The sequence below is a fragment of the Oryzias latipes genome, chromosome 17, assembly GCF_053564925.1.
Source record: "Oryzias latipes strain Hd-rR chromosome 17, Olatipes_Hd-rR_3.1".
In the NCBI taxonomy this organism is placed as follows: Eukaryota; Metazoa; Chordata; class Actinopteri; order Beloniformes; family Adrianichthyidae; genus Oryzias; species Oryzias latipes.
The window spans coordinates 17,790,224-17,806,411 of NC_136253.1; the positions used below are offsets into that span (position 1 = coordinate 17,790,224).

Below are 16,188 nucleotides of genomic sequence, written 5' to 3' on the forward strand. Positions count from 1 at the left end.
AATCCTTCTTTCCCTTTTGGCAAAAGCTTTTATTTTGAAAATTTTATACAGAAAGATTTTTGTTTCTTGGTGACAGACTGAATGTGCTTAATTGCTGTGACAGAAAAGGAATTTAAGAACACCAGTGTGTTTACTTATCATTAGGACCAATGGAAGAAAGAGGAGCATAGCTAATCTAATTTCTATTAGAAATTAGTGTCCCCCTTTTTTTTCAATATATGCAAACTTTAATAGATTTTTTTTAAAGTCTCTCATGATGTGGTTTCGGGAATCCAGCTTTGACCTCTTATCGTCTTACTGCCATCACAGCGTATAATTGTTGGGATTTTCATCACTGAAATATCATTCCAGCAATAAAAACTCAAACCAACCATTTGCATCTGTTTTAATTTTGTTTTTTATATATATAACAAAACTGAGATTCAAAAACCCTGAGAAAGCAAAAGACAAATACAAAACTTGTAAAAAATTATTTCTTAAAAAAAACATCTAAAAACATTGACATATTTGATGCCGAACAAAGCAAAACGAGCTTGTGCTGAAACAAAAACACAAACTTTACTGTAAAAAATAACTGAAATAAAAATAAATAAAGGAGCTGCTATGGTTTTAAACACACTAAGATTTGTTCAGGAAATATTTTATTAAAAAACAACAAGTCTTCATTTTTCTATTTTGATCTTGTAACTCAACTACATTCTTTATGCCTTAAGACGATCACAGTGATGAATTTATGAATAAATTATAATTCAAAATTTAGAGGAAAACTACGTTTCTTTACCATAATTTGTTTTATTTTTTAAATTGCGTTTCTTCTCTCCAAATACATTAACAATAGACGATGTAACAGCGTACGAGAGGATTTCTGAACATCAGACTCCATATTCTTCACGTCAGTAAACAGTTCAACCACCTCAATAGAAATGACTGGACCAACAAAAAAAGAAAGAAAAAAAATACGGATAACCACAGTTCTGGTTTGTGCATCCATTAGAGCCAGTAAAACCGCACATAGATGATGAGTGTGATGAAGACCACAGCCACGGCTGCCACCTTCGCATAAGTGGATCGAGTGTTGAGGTATTTGGCGTCACTGCGGTATTTCTGGGACAGGTCTGACAGGTGGCTGGCTTTTGTGTCCAGAGCTGAAAGAACCACAAAACTTTAGTGTCACTTACTCAACCCAAGATCTAACACAAATATTTCAAGGAAACGCACAAGAAAGAGCCTCTCCTCTTTGCAGGACCTCCTCAATATTTGTCACCATGATTCTCTGCACATCCTGCAGCTCTGTGCTGACGCTACCCAAGTTCCTCCGGGTCCTGATGTCTACGTATGACTTCTTCTTTTTCTGGATAAATGTATCTGGAAGAACGCAAGATGTCAAAGTTGCGTTCAGTCTGGAAGAAAGTAGAGATTGTTTACCCCATCCCATCCATACCAAACTCAATGAAGGAGTACGGTCTTGTCACTGTGGACGCTCTTTTTCCATACTGCTCATGGAACTCATTGTGGAGGTCTTCAAGGAAGGCGAAAGCCATCTTTTTAGGGAACTTAGCCTCACACAGGGACAGGTAACATATACCCTGGGCTATCAGGTAACTGGAAAAAAAATCCAAATTACTATTAATTTATGTCATAAAAAAAAGAAAAGAAAAGGAAAGGGATTTTCTCACTGAAAGTTCATGCTCCCGGCCTCCAGGGTGCACCGCTCTGGACTGTTAGCATTCAGCTTACGGAAGAGCTGTTTGGCCTGACTCTGCTGCTGCTGCAGGTCTCTGCCGGACTGAGGGGGGGAAACAAATGCTGAGAAGACTACACCAGCTGGGATTCAACATGCACAAAAGCACAATGATTTTACTGCACAGCAATGATAATAACTTCCTGAAAAACCAGAGATGCAGAGTTCTTCCAAAAAATAAAAAAAAACTTCAGAATCTAAAAATAATACTAATAATGGCGTTTTCGAATCTATCCTTAATATAAGCATTTGAATATTTCTAAAAATCTTGTCAATATTGATCAAATGTAACTGAATTGTGTTTTCATTGTAGGTTATTATTTTCATGCAACGCCTTCACGCTTGACCTAATTTCCAAATAAACAAAAATATACATTCGTCAATGTTTTTGCCGTTCAAAGTGATGTTAAATTAATGTTCATTTAATGGTGCGTTGCAAACCAGCAACATAAAACATGAAGGGGGTTAGTTACTTAGTTACTTAGCTAGTTTGAATTTCTGTAACTCCTTTTTCTTGAATTTGCTCAAAACCTTTTTAAAGGTTTCCTGCAATTCAAAATACAATAAAGCGCTTTATCTTAAAATATCTTTCATTCATGGAGGTCTAGGCTGAATCTAGCCATAATCATAATTCATATCTGAGAACATTCTTTACCGTTCTGACAAATCTTCTTCCATATCTCTTTAATTTCGTTTATTGACCTTTTTAAGACAAACTAAATGTCAAAGCATTTTCAGAAATGTTCATTACTTTCGATATCTTTCAATAATTTTCGATACTGGACACACAAATGCTGAAAACCAGAATGACCAAATGGGCGGGGCGATCCTCGGGTCAAGCCCATTGTGTCTGTGATGACACTACAGTTCTTCCACGTCCTAGTCTCTGGGGGATTCAAAGTCGGGTAATGCAGAAATAAATAAATAAAATAAAGAAATGAGTCGGTCAGGATTTCTGGAAACGTGATGTTTGCAGATCACACATAATTGGTTAATTGTGCTCTAAGTACTTTCCTTTTTTTTATCACGACAGCTCGTCACAGGGAAAGAAAGAGTAAATAAAATTTTTACTATTTTAAACTAAAGCAGTCTTTATTTTTTCCCTTCGTTTTGAACACAAATGAATCAATGGAACAAACAAACCAAACTTTTTTGTGGGGTTTTTTGGTGCTCAGCTCTCCGATACCGATAATTCATGATCATACCTGCTCGTCTTCCTGGATGGATGCCGCCAATGGAAGCCCGTCTGCTACTCGAGCGATCATCGTTAGTAAGATCATACTGAACGAGACCAGCCTGTTTTTGCAAACTACTAAACAATATTGTTTATTTTCTCCTTGTTTGTATCGGCGATAGGGTTGAAGTGTGTGGTCCGTCGAAGATTTCTGTCCGAGTAGCAACATACAACTAAATCGAGCTGTACTTTTTTTCCCCAATGTGATACATTTATATGTAATCGAGCCCGCTCAGGTTTAACAAACTCCTTCTGATTTTAAGACTAACAAACGTCACAGATATAAATTTTTTGTCTTCACACCACTCCTAGCAATCATCGATAACAAGCTAACAACATAGCATAGCTGGAATAACTGCGCTACGGGAAGTGCAGAGGGACAAACTACGGACGGTGCTTGACACAACAGAGAGCCGCAGACAGTCCGGTTGATTGGATGTCTGTGCAGAGCAGACATGCACGATGCTGTCTGAGCGCCTCCTTCGTCTGGACTGAAAACAGATGAAGGGTCGCTTAAAATGGATTCTCCAGAAAGGTAAGTGTCTTCTACACCACATGTGTTCTATTAATAGGAGCTCTTCCTCTGAAATACAGGTAGGAACCTTATTTATCCGCACAAGATTTAGTCTTTCGCTAATTGTATGAAATGCTTAGACTTTTGTCCACGCTGAAATGTGAACTCGCCGAGCAGATTTAGAGAGAAAAAGTTAAATAAGTGAGATTTGTAATCGCAAATATATGGTATTTTAGTCTAAAATATAGATTTTATGGGATACTGTGGCGGATTGGAGGGAGCTGACTCTGCAGCTATGTTTTTTAGCCCGCGTGTGTGAGGGTAGCTCACTACGTCCGTGTGGCTAAACTGGGCTTTTAAACGACGTTTAAATGCGGAATAGTAATTCCACGAGGACACCCCCCTCCCCTGTCCTCAGATAAAAACGTGCATGGTACAGGGGCGTCCTGAAAGGCTCCATTGTTACGGTGCAGTGGAGATTGCCGCGCGCCCCTCCTGACATTTTCCCTTCTGTGGCGCGTGCGTGACTCAGTCCGGGCTGGAGCGTCCACTCTGCTGCACCAGGAGGAAATGCAAACGAAATAAACGGCCTGTGGGTTTGATTCCCAGGGTGGGGCGCTTCATTACTAATTAATAACAACAAGAGAGTCCTCATCGTCAATAAAGTCTTTGTAGCCTGATGTGGCCCCGCCTACCTGTCCCCAGGTGTGCTCTAGGCTGAAGAGCAGAGCAGCTGCTGAGGTGGAGATGGGCTGCACCTCTGCCAAGCAGATGTCCGCCGTGTCCAACGGCGAAGAGGGCAAGAATAAAGCCTACAGCAACGGGGACGTGCTCTCTGGTCAGTGTCCTTCCACCACACAACACCCAGGTTTTCCACAGGTGCTCTTCTGCTGGGTCCAGAATTTAAAATTCTCTGAAAACTGTTTTTAATATTTTAACATGTTGTTTTATTTTTGGTCAAATGATGGAAGACATTTATTTAGAAGATTCAGATTAAAATTGTATTTCTGTGTTCAAATTGTTGTGAATCAGGAGCAGATGAAACAAAAAATGCAGTCTGAAATATTTGTGACATGGAAAATATGCTGGGCAGACCACAAGCTCTGTGCTTGGGGAGGGGAAAGGGGGCGGGGTTGCTCTACATCAACGCCACCCAAACCTCAGGCAAATTTGTAATGAACTCCTGTCACTCCGTAGAAACTGTGTCCTAGGAAATGCCGAACGTTTTTTTATGTTTTTATTTTGCCTAAAATCTGAATAATCACAATTAAAAGACCACAGGGAACGCTTTTAAAATAGATCAAAAGATGATCAGAGTAGGACTTTAAATAACACCACATCTCTGCAAACATAGAGACTACATTTATGGAGAAATGTAACATTTCCACGTGTCCCTAATCTGATTTTTGCAGAGAAACCTGTGCACAAACACAGGAAAGTGCTCCCTTGTAGTTAAAGCTGAACAGTCAGATGCTGTTTAAACAAAGATGAGGTTCAAGATGAAATCTTTCAGCTATAGGCATGTTACTTTCCTCTCTCTCTCAGGTCCTTAAACCTCTCTCTTATTGATTCTACTTTGATTAACAATTGAATAGTTCTAATGCAGGCGTGGAAAAGAAAGGAAGATGTCACCCCTATATTTCTTCAAAAAAAATGGTGAGAAAACATTCCTGGCAAATGTTGAAAAGCACCCAGTAAGATTGTTTTGGAGCCACTTATTTAACAGACCCCCGTCAAAGGGTCGCACCCCATTGGAGATCTATTTTAGTTTTAATAATACAATTAAACTGTAAAACAAATGCAAGTGCAATTGTCAAACAAAGGATAGACTTGCTAGTGCAACAATCCCCCTAGTGGTTAACTGGTTAACTGATTTGGCTCCACATCAGGAAAAGCTTTAAAGAGAGTCACTTGTCTTAAGTTGAAAAGGCTTTGGCTCTTATTCAAGAGGTTTTGGTCAATTTTAGAACTAAGAATTGATCAAAATGAGAAAACCTTTTGACTAAGAGCCGAAACGTTGAAGGTCCAGGTTCAGAGACCAGCTGGCTCCTCTGCTCCTTTGTACTCCGGTTTCCTCCCACAGTCCAAAAACATGCTTCATGGGTTAATTGGTGTCTCTAAATTCCCCCAAGGTGTGCATCTGAGTGTGTGTGGCCCCTGGAACAGACTGGCGATCTGTCCAGGGTTTACCCCACCTGCACCCATCAGTAGCTAGGATAGGCTCCAGCAGTCCTGTGGGCTCTGAGTGGATTCTGAAGATGGATGGATCCCTTCAATTCCAAAAGACAGTCCAAAGACACTTTCTTGCTATGGAGCCACCCTGGATGAGTGAGTCTTCACAGACACAATCTAGCTCTGGTTACTTTAGTTATCACACCAGCTTCAAGAAGGACATGAAATTGTTGCTTTTATAACCAACACCTGACGCCTTGTCCGGTTTAACTCGGCCCACATTCCCCAAGATCTGAACGGATGTGATTTTAAAACATCCCTCTGTCTATGCTCCACACCAGCAAAGGTCTGGGCTGTTGAGGCAGGCTGGTTGAGCCCCACACACAGAAATTGATCCTGTCACCTGCAGCCTCAGCAGCAGTGGGCATTGTTTAAAGCAGGCTGCCTTTACCTTCTGCAGCCAGCTAGTTTTCTGCTGCTGTGGCCATCAGTCAGCTCTGTCTGCAGGTTCTGTGTTTGCAAAGAGTCTTTGTTGTCCCCTGACCCACCCATTCGAACAACATCCCATTCTGGCCAGGTTTCCATAAACAAGTTTTGTTTATGGGAATCTTTGATCAGTTCTCCATAAATGTGTTGCTCTCTGGACCAAACTGGCTATTTCATGTCTTCAAGGACTTTGAGTTCTCAACCAGAGAGCAGTGAGGAATGGGAAGATGGATTCCCCAGACTTCAAAGTCGGACAGTTGGAGTTGTCCAAAGTACACAGAAGCCTTTAGAGTTCCCTTTTCAAGAACTATGAGGCCAGATCCAGCTCCTGTATAACTATCAATTCAATTCAATTTTAATTGTATAGCCCAAATTTACAACAACAGTCGTCTCAATGGGCTTCGTGCCGGTAATTGTAAGGTAAACATACAATCAAAAACAATCCTAAATGCATAGAATTCAATAGGATAATACTAAAACTTTAACTAAAAAGACTAAACTAAACTGGCATCCCTGCCCTTAGACCCCCCTATCCCACATCATAATCATCCCTTCACCAAACTCCACACTGCAATGAAAATGGGGGTTTTGGTGTTTTTAACTTTTGGCTTTTCTCTGATGATGAAGGACATACAGTATATCAAGACAATTCAGCTTAAACTTGCATTTCTGAGTTTTTCTTTTACTCAAATGCCGTTGAATCAGGAGCAGACAAATAAATGCAATTGGAAAAAGATTGTAGTTGTGACACCGACGCTACAATCGGCAGGTCACAAGCTCCCTGCTCTGCTTCATTCCGATGAGTCCACTTGTAGACGATTAGATCGTAGATGTACGTCTTTGATTTTCCTCGTCTGAGCTGGAATCTGGCTCAAAACAATGTGGCTGGATAGCGCCAACATTTTTCGCCATTTTTGTTCCACCGGTAATGTTAGCTTGGGGCAAATTTCTAATGAACTACTGCCACTCTGCCGAAACTATGTCCTAGTTTTGTTTTGGCAAAAATGGCATAATCGTAAGGAAAAGACCGCTGGGAAGGTTTTTAATAGATGATCGGAGTGCGACTTTACCTTAATGCAGTCAGACCAGCACTGTTCATGCTCTGGTAACCCTACCCTGTCTGTGATGACTGTCATGCAGAGCTGGACGATGAGCTGAATGAATCAGGTGAGTTACATGGTGACTTTACGCTGCTTACTTTGTTGTGGCTGATCATTCCAAATCAATCCGGATTTGTCGTGATTCCAGTGATGACAATTTCCTGTTCATGTTGTAACCGCATGCCTCAGGGTGGAAACCCCATGAGTTCACCAGAGCGACTTACTCTTTCACAAATGTCTGTAGAAACTGGCTGCAGGACTTTATGCACAAGTGAACACCTGAATTTAACCCTTCACATGGATGAGTGAGGGTTTCCTTCTGTCCGTCCAAGTTTCTACATACAATTTAAAGAAGTCGATTCTAAACAATCTCAGCGTTAATCGGCTGTCCTCGCTGGGGCTGATAGGAGTTCCCACTTCCTCCTCTGTGAAACTGTGGGATTAAGATTGAGAAAGGACAGAGAGCTGACAAAAGAGAAGCACCGGGCTGTCGGCTCATGTGTTTTGCTGCCAGATGATGCCCGGGCGTTTAAAGTGGAGCGTGAGAATCTGAGCGCGTAATTGTTCTGCCGAGTACTGAACTGTGAGAACCGTTAAACTCAGAGGATTGTGCTGATGTGCGAGCGGCTCGTCCTCAATCTGCTGTCCCGCATTACCGAATGACGCGCTCCTCCCTGTCCCCCACTCTGCCGCAGATGAGTACAAGATGAAAGGAGCGGAGGAGGTCAAGTGCACGGCTGAGGAGCAGGAGGAGGCGGTGGCGGACGGCCATGGCGGCACGGTAAGGAACTCCAGCAAACTCAATCTGATTTGGTTTAGCACAAATAACTTCTGTTATGTCTCTCTGCTGCTGAGACGGAGCATTTCTTTATTGTGTCACGTGTGCTTAATGCTTTCAGACATGGAATACTGCCTAGATTTTATGGATAACCAAAATCTAACCAAAAGGCAAATGGCATCAAATGCTGAACAATAAACACTAAATTTCTAACAAAGAAGGAAACTGGTTTAATGGAGTTTATACCATGGTCCGGGTGAATACTCGATTCTGATTGGCTGCTGGGTGTGCATTAAAAGGTGATATACCAGGGGATAACCGCACGGTAAAAAAAGAAGTTCCGGTCACCTAGCTTAAATGTTTTGTATCACTGCGCCGGCTTCTTTAAAACAACCTTTTGCTTCATCATTTGGACAAAAACAAGCGGTAAGAGGTGAACTTTCTCTCTGAACTGATGCTTTATTCAACTCATGGGAAATGTCAGCATATATATATATATCACATTATATCGCTGAGTCTTGACTGCAGCGGTGTTGCGGCGCCATGCGACCCAGACTATTTCTTACTATTTGGTGCGGTGCGTAACACATAGTCCGCTTTTTATGAGAAAAGTGATCCAAATTGGAAAAGAACAAGAATTAAGGACTAAAACGGGTTACTATTTATTTTCTTTTGTAAGTGACCATGGTATAAGCAGGTTAATGGCCTTCGAAGTGTGCATTACCGAAGTGTGATAATGCACACTTCGATAATGCACACTTCGTCAGCCATTAACCCTTACATATTTGGAACTAATTTGTCCTCCTGATATGGTTTTTGCCAAATTATTGGTACATTTCTAAGCTTTTTTAGGTTTTTCTTTGATTGAAACCAATGCTCCAAATGAGACATTAGATCTTCTAACACGTAAAAATGTTATGTTGGTTTGTTTTAAAGTTCTTAGAAAACAAAGGTTGGATTATCTGTGATTAATCACAGGAAGAAATGTTCCATTTGGACCAAAGAACTGCAACGGTTCATTTAAGTGATTCTTGGTTCGCAGCACATGATGGCATTTTTGTCTGATGGTTAAATATGACTTATTTGTAAAAATCATTGCTTTAGTTGGCTCCTGTAGATGTCACGGGGGTTTCTGGTACTTTTTCTAGATTTATTTAGTAATGTCAAGACACTTTGACTGATTGGAGATGTAAGAGTTTGACTTTCTAAAAAAAATTGATATCAACTATACAATCAGGATTTATCCTTATTGTTTTTTTTGGCTGCTGAAAAGAAAAAAATCAGCACATCAGTCCAGCATTCACACATGCAATTTTGCCCTTCCTGCCCCAATTTTTGACATTTACCTGGACTTGGGAAACACTGCAAAGGGCCTCCACATGGGTTTAGTTACTATGGTGACGTCCCACCCACGGACTAAACAGCACCACCTCTGCTTGGGTTCAGAGAAACCCAAATGCAAAGTGTACCTAATAGATTTACAGTGTTGTTATGAGCATTTATGTCGACTGGTTGCACTGATCTCAGATGATCGAGATGAGCGAGAATCAGTCTGCATTCAACAAACTCGTCCGTGTTTCGATCATCTGTCAGTTCATCCTCCTCTTTCCCCGTTTGCACACATCGCTGAGAGCAGTCGATTGAAAACTCCATGCAACGACTTTTTGGGGAAATTTCTAAAGATCAGCTCCGTCTCTTCCAGCATCCCCACCTTGAAAGAATTTGTTCTTCATGCTCTTGTCAAACAAAGTGCCATTTGGGGGCAAAGCAGATGTGTAGTCATGGTGTAGAATGGATGCTTCAGGAAGGAGCTGCAGCTCAGTCAGACATCTGCATTTGAATAAAAAACTACGAAGAACGGGTCCTAAAATCAGCCAAATCATAATTAGTAACTAAAAATCTCTTGAAATAAATACTCCTAGTATTTGTTACTTGGAGGGAATCTGCTGCATCCTTAAAACAAAAAGTTGGTCAACGCCATTCTTATTTTTTTTTTTTTATTTGTTTGTTCTGCAGGAGAAAAGCGCTCTTCTGGATAAAGGACAATGCACAGAAGAATCAGGGTCGAATGGCAAAGTCCTGTAAGTATGACTGAGTTGTGATGCTTTGTCAGTCATGTTGTTGCATGTTGTGGTGTAGGCGTGCTCAGCCAGTGTCTTCCTTCCAGGAGCATCCATTCCTCTGAGAGTCAGCAGGAGTTCTTCCGGATGCTGGACGAGAAGATTGAAAAGGTAAATGTTGACGAGCCTTTGACATCTAATTAGCATTTTTGCAGAAAAAAACATGAATTTATAATGAATAATAACAGGATTACTAGGGGGGGGGTGATTATTAGATGCATTGATTACAATCTATAAACATATCTGAATCATTCTATGTATATTAAATATTTGATAATTGAACAATTAAGATATAAAGTAAAAGTAATAAGCACACAAACATGGCTGACTTGCAGATCGTGTCATCCGACCCGACCGGCCCAGACTTCACTCAAATCAACCGTTTGTTCAATTATCTTCGGACAAAAGTCATGTGGTGTGCAAGTTGTGTTGCACAAACACTAAAAATGAAGAGGACAACAATAAATTTGCAAAGTCACATTTTAAAGTTTCTTCTTTAAGGAAGAGGAGGAAAGCTAGAGAGAGAAGCTAGACACTATTCATTATGTTTTGACATGAATTTAGGAGTTAAAGTTGGTCCAACGATAAAAAATATTATCTTATTTAAGGTTGTTGAGTTCAGGGAACTTGTTTTTTTTTTTTTTTTTTCCTTTTTCATGCTGTGAGTAGATTGTTTTAGTGTTCAAATTTTTATGTTCTTAATAAAAGTTAAACAAGATCTGGTCTTTACTTCAAAATGCACTTTGGTGAAAAAAAGTCATATTGGTCTTGTGTTAAATAGAAAACATTTCTAAAAAACGCAGATTCAGGATGCATTGATAATCGTTTGATAATTAAACCGTTGCCTCCTGAATCATAAGTTGCCTCGAGATTTCCACCCCTAAGCATGACTCAGCGGTGTACACACAGAGCCAGGAGGGTTTAGATAGAGATTTTAATCATAATATATAACACAGGTGTCTACAAACTGCATTTGGTTTTGATTTTAGTTATTACTGTCTTTTACCTAAATTTGTTTTGTTTGTTTTGTATCTGGTTCAATAAAGTCAGTAAAAACTTCTAAAAATAAATTATACATTTTAAAGCAAATAGTTTTTACTGTGAAGTCTGAGGCTAAATCTGAATTCTTCCCCCACCCTCCAACTTCTCCCCACCCCTACATTTAGCCCTCTAAGCAGAGACTTAGAGAAAACCAGCGTCTTCTAATTCGGAAGTCCCTCCCACTCGATGACGTCAGCATTAGTTGTCACAGCAGCGTGCAGCTGCCAGCGCTCAGAAAATGCATAACATTAGTTTTAGAACTTTAAAAATTCATGCTGAAAACAAAAAGTCATTACTTGCATTTTGATGTAAACTTCTGTGATTCAGAGGACACCCACATGGAGAAATGCGTTTCTCCTCCGCGACAGAGCGCGATGCGCAGAGCTCTGTATCCTTCCACCGCGTGGGGTGGGTTTCCCATTGAGAAAAAACATTTCGCACAGCCCTACTCCTCCAAATGCCGCTGCAATTGGAGGGATGCCGAAAAGCCGGAGGAGTATGGGATAACTTTGGAGTTCTCGTCTTGTGTTGTCAGATTTTAAACTTCTTTTTTTGTGTTCCAAAGCAGAGAAAGCATAAAACTTCTTATTTTAAACAACACAGAACTGCTTCTCTAAGGTATTTGTGTGTTTTTATTTAGGGGTGTGACTACTGCTCAGAGGGGGAGGAGGATGTGACATAGCCCGCCCCGGTTGTCATGGAAACAACACTTGAGTATCCCGGCAAAGCCGGGAGGAGCGTGGAGTGCAGCTCCGCACTCGGGGAGACTCTCCAACCCTTTTTTTTTTTTTTTTGGTCCTCCTCAAAGCCCGTCCGTCTGATCGCTGCTGGAGACTCAATGTGGTCAGTGGTGACCGATTCTGAGCACAAACCCTCGTCTCATTCTACTGCTGGGAAAACCAGCAGCATACATGAAACACGGAAGCTACACGAACATGCAGACTGTAGCCAGTGTTCATCTCCTGCTTTATGGAAAACCCAGTCCTCCAGTGCTTGGATTTATAGGGAAAACAACACGGATGAAACCCTTCTTTGAGATAAGGAGTCCAAACCTCCATGTGGGCCGGTACCACGCGCCTGTCTGTCCACGTCTGTATTTATGTTAAATAAGGCTCAGGGTTTAAGTGTTGTAATATCTGTCTCCCGCAGTCCTTCCTCTCATTAAGACACTTTGTAGCCATTAAAAATGCACACTCACTGGGACGCCGAAGCTGTCAAAGACGGCAGAAGGCTGACTTCCTGTTCCACTGCCACGACACATACTAGTCTGCTTCTGTGCAAACTGTAGGAATTCTGGAGAAGTTTTTTTTAGATTGAAATGAAATATAAAGCACTTTCAGACAACAAAAGTCAGGATTTTATTAACAGAGACAAATATTTTAAAAGATGAGCTTAACTCAAATTTGACTAAACACGGCTTCATCTGCTGATGCCGACTATAGCTTTATCGTACAACAAGGACGCCACATTCAAACCCATTTACAGAGGGGCCTGTAGGCCAAACCTCATCCAAAACAGACTATTTGGAAATTGCAAAGGGCTCTATGGCGAGGGAAAGTTTGTCATGTTTGCTACTAATCACACACGCCACATCCTCCAGGCTGTTAGGGGGGCGGGGGGGAACAAACGTCCTCCTCCAGATGAAGTCTATTTCAGGAAAGGCTTTGTGTATCTCAGCAGGCTGATGTAAACCCACATACCACAGCCATCACAGCAGCATGACGTCAGCCCAGCAGAGTCTAGCTGCTGAAATTGCCCGCCTGCCTGCAGCCACCTTAAGAGGACGTGGTGCATTTAGCGAAACGGAAAACACATTAAGGATGACAGGGGAGCTGGAAAAAACAATCCACAACCAAAAACAGAAACTCCAGAAGCATACCACCGCAATGCTCAAGTTTTCTCAAACTGGTTTGAGGAAAATGAAGATGGCCCTCCATGGTGAACATACCCCCGGCCGAGCCCAGTCTGTGGCAGGACTTGATATCAAAATGAGCTCCTTCAGTGGATACAATTCATATTTGTGCAAAAAGCAATGAAAAGCTTTTTATTAATAGCTTTTGTTTTTCCAAATTCCTACATTTGGACATCTTTCATCCGCCTGTGTCTCATTATTGTAATCTGTTTTAATGTAGATCCGCCTCCGTTTTCTAGAAGAATAAAAGTAGTTTCAGTTTTTGTCCCTCAGGCTGACGCTGTTGTTTTTCCTTCAAACAGAAGTCAGAGTTTTTGAATGATTTTGACTCGTATCCCTTTCAGAAATGTTCTGAAACATGTGCGTTGTTTAGTGAGGCTGTTGAACTGCCCCCACCCAAATATATATATATATATATATAAATATATATATATACACACAAAGCCATTTTGTCTACAGGCATGTATGACTAAATAAAAGCCTTCCTTATATGAGAAAGAGCAGAACAGTTTCTTTCTTGGACACTTTGCACAAGCTTTCTTGATAAACTCTGACAGATGTGCATGTGCAGATTGCACAGCTTTCTACAAACCATGGAGGGGTTTTAACTGACAGAAGCCCAGACTGCAGCAGAACCTTCTCTGCCCCATCCATCATCACTAAGACCTACAGTTTGGTTTTTCTTTGACTGGAAAGCAACGTTTTTGAGGCACTTAGAAAAGATTTAGAACCTTTGGCTCCCTTTTCCCCATCGGTGTTCTGCAATTTAAATACACGATTGAGGCCTTGATGTCCACTCTGAGAATCAAAAAGTTATTTTCTTATCTGCATCCTCATAATTAACAAATACAGAAAGGGAAAACTGAAGGGAAGTGTGCATTTACGGATCACAGCTGGTTTAGATCATTTCTGCCTGAGAGGTTGATCAATGCTGCCAGTCAGGGCTTTGTAAAGCTTTATCTTTTAAGTCTGCAGGTTTCGTTTTCCTTTTTTATGGATACGGTTTTGTTTTCTACTAAAAGAATTAGGGAGACAGTATTCAAGTCAAACAAACTGTTTACTTTTTTTTTTTTTTACATCAGAGTGGAGTTTAATTCCAAACAGCAAAAACGAATCTTCTCATCAGAACCGCAGGCACTGGACTCCAAAAGTTTTGGCTTTCTGCTCATCAGAATCCTGGAAAAACACTGTCATGGCAACAGAAGTGATCGACGTGCTTCACAAACAGGCTGGTGAAGATGCGTTCGCTGACATCGGTAAACGGCAAAATGACTTTGGTTTTTGACTACTCTGAATAAAATAGCAGCTCTGTGGGAGAGAAGTCTGCGGTGTCCATTTTAGGGATCGATGTAGGTCTTTCAGTCCACGGTGGAAATGCTTCCACATATGTACCCCTAGAATGATTCACATTGCTCCAGGATGAACCCATCAGCTCCGTTTCAAAACATACGTTGATGGCAGCCAGTAGCCCGTCAGGTAAAAAACAACTTCTTCACCTTTTACCCCTCATCTTCTCACTGTGCTGCTGGAAGCTGTGCTGTCGCCTCTTGCGATGCTGCCGTCGATCCAAATCCTGAAAGGGGCCCACAGGGGGCTCCGGGGTCACCAGCCCATCCGTCAGCCTCTGATAGACCAGGGTGGAGTCCGATGCCACGGCACACAAAAGTACGGGGAAGCCCCTGTCCAGTACGCTGCAGATGCTGCTCAGGAGACAAACAGCTGCATGTCACAAACCCGTGAGCGACGGTTCAAGTCCCAACTCTCATTTGGTGACTCATCACCTGCTGTGGCTCAAGGACTGATGAGCGGGCAGGGGGAGGACAGTGTGAACCGGGGCCCCATCCTTCTCCTTCCCTTCCAGCAAGATTAATCGCAGCTCCGGACTTTTGACGGACGACACCTCCTTCCAGCGACGCACTATGTGAAACCAAATTCACTTTTTATAGTTTGACACCTTTTACTTTATTTTATTTTATTCAGATTTTAAAAATCTGAATAAAAAAAAGTTTAAATTAAATGAAAATTAACTGAATTTTGATATATTTTGATAAATTACTGTAGTTTTCTTGTTTTTGTTTGGAATGCATTTAAGACACTAATATATTATTATTAATAATCAGAAAAATAATTCAAAAAAGTAACAAAAAAATAAAGTATACACATGTGAAAAAAATCTGAATAAAAAAAAAGGTTTAAATTACATGAAAATTAACTTTTTTTAATCTACAAACATGATTTGGGATTTTTGAACCAATTAGATGTACAACTAAATACAAAATTACTTTTTACAGAAGAAAAATCAGCTTATTTAAAACATTGTAAACATCACAGGGTTTCATTCAAAATTTGAATTGAAGCTACTTAGAAATGTTTGAAGGAATACAAGCAAAATCCACAGTCATTCTAATGCATTTTAAACTTAAATTAAAACTTGTTAATAGCCACTTCTGTACTTTGTTATCTTTGTACGTATTTAAGCTCCCTTTATATTTAATGAAACATATCCAGGCTTCATCACATCACCCTCAGTCAGATCCATGCACACCAGAAAGGCAGCGTGCAGCTGCGCGCTGTCTGCGGGCTCCAGAGCCTCCATCTGCCGGTACTGAAACACAGGCAGGCCGCCGTTAGTTCCGCTCACAGCGAACCTTCACGGTCACGTTACTCCAAGCTCCAGGCCGCTCACCGCAGGGTGCTGCAGGATCCAGTTCGCGGGTGGAGCTTTCTCCACCGGAGGTACTGACATCTTTCAGTGTTTATCCTTTAATACAACTACTTGCGCACTACTATAACCGCACGTTTTCGCTAGGAAGGTTGAGCTTTAATTTTTAATGGGTACTACAATAAATGTCGACCGGATGGGAACACGCTCCTTCCTTTATGTTCCGCACCCCAATGAGGCGTGGAGGACCTTTTTATTTCAATAAACGTTATTATACGTTTTTCAATTTGTAGAAATTCACATTCAGCAGCACGATAAAGAAACAATTGTTAATATCAAAAACACATATAAGACCAAACAACAATAATAGTTTAAGCCCTGTGTGTGTGTGTGTTTTTTCTATAAATGGTCATATACAAACCAAGTTA

At 40.9% G+C, this 16,188-nt stretch overlaps 3 protein-coding genes across 3 annotated transcripts; 1 reads left to right on the forward strand and 2 right to left on the reverse strand.

Annotated features, from left to right (window-relative positions):
• Positions 1–5: 5 nt before the first annotated feature.
• Positions 6–3,193, reverse strand: sec22ba (SEC22 homolog B, vesicle trafficking protein a). The gene is made up of 5 exons (XM_004078887.5): positions 2,947–3,193; positions 1,677–1,786; positions 1,442–1,602; positions 1,219–1,365; positions 6–1,145 (listed from the first exon to the last, which is right to left on the reverse strand). The coding sequence occupies exons 1-5, from the start codon at positions 3,142–3,144 to the stop codon at positions 991–993; spliced, it is 771 nt and encodes a 256-aa protein (XP_004078935.2). The 5' UTR covers positions 3,145–3,193; the 3' UTR covers positions 6–990.
• Positions 3,194–3,368: 175 nt separating this feature from the next.
• LOC101164591 (uncharacterized protein C1orf21 homolog) lies at positions 3,369–13,596 on the forward strand. Its single transcript, XM_004078888.5, has 6 exons — positions 3,369–3,510; positions 4,195–4,327; positions 7,943–8,028; positions 10,042–10,106; positions 10,193–10,256; positions 11,827–13,596. Exons 2-6 carry the CDS (start codon positions 4,237–4,239, stop codon positions 11,866–11,868), a joined length of 348 nt encoding a protein of 115 aa, XP_004078936.1. The 5' UTR covers positions 3,369–3,510; positions 4,195–4,236; the 3' UTR covers positions 11,869–13,596.
• Positions 10,006–15,982, reverse strand: tsen15 (TSEN15 tRNA splicing endonuclease subunit). The gene is made up of 5 exons (XM_004078889.5): positions 15,785–15,982; positions 15,622–15,703; positions 14,880–15,015; positions 14,595–14,798; positions 10,006–10,235 (listed from the first exon to the last, which is right to left on the reverse strand). The coding sequence occupies exons 1-5, from the start codon at positions 15,842–15,844 to the stop codon at positions 10,214–10,216; spliced, it is 504 nt and encodes a 167-aa protein (XP_004078937.2). The 5' UTR covers positions 15,845–15,982; the 3' UTR covers positions 10,006–10,213.
• Between the last annotated feature and the right edge of the window lie 206 nt (positions 15,983–16,188).

What these genes read in the sequence shown, in the direction of transcription:
- tsen15 (XM_004078889.5), bottom strand. Translation starts at nt 15,844, where the DNA reads ATGTCAGTACCTCCGGTGGAGAAAGCTCCACCCGCGAACTGGATCCTG. An exon ending in GGATCCTGCAGCACCCTGCG is followed by an intron (nt 15,704 to 15,784) that starts GTGAGCGGCCTG and finishes CCTGTGTTTCAG; the next exon opens with TACCGGCAGATGGAGGCTCT. An exon ending in GTGCATGGATCTGACTGAGG is followed by an intron (nt 15,016 to 15,621) that starts GTGATGTGATGA and finishes GGTTTCACATAG; the next exon opens with TGCGTCGCTGGAAGGAGGTG.
- LOC101164591 (XM_004078888.5), top strand. Translation starts at nt 4,237, where the DNA reads ATGGGCTGCACCTCTGCCAAGCAGATGTCCGCCGTGTCCAACGGCGAA. An exon ending in CGGACGGCCATGGCGGCACG is followed by an intron (nt 8,029 to 10,041) that starts GTAAGGAACTCC and finishes TTTGTTCTGCAG; the next exon opens with GAGAAAAGCGCTCTTCTGGA. An exon ending in GGGTCGAATGGCAAAGTCCT is followed by an intron (nt 10,107 to 10,192) that starts GTAAGTATGACT and finishes TCTTCCTTCCAG; the next exon opens with GAGCATCCATTCCTCTGAGA.
- sec22ba (XM_004078887.5), bottom strand. Translation starts at nt 3,144, where the DNA reads ATGTTGCTACTCGGACAGAAATCTTCGACGGACCACACACTTCAACCC. An exon ending in CCATCCAGGAAGACGAGCAG is followed by an intron (nt 1,787 to 2,946) that starts GTATGATCATGA and finishes TCCCCCCCTCAG; the next exon opens with TCCGGCAGAGACCTGCAGCA. An exon ending in GCCGGGAGCATGAACTTTCA is followed by an intron (nt 1,603 to 1,676) that starts GTGAGAAAATCC and finishes TTTTTTTTCCAG; the next exon opens with TTACCTGATAGCCCAGGGTA.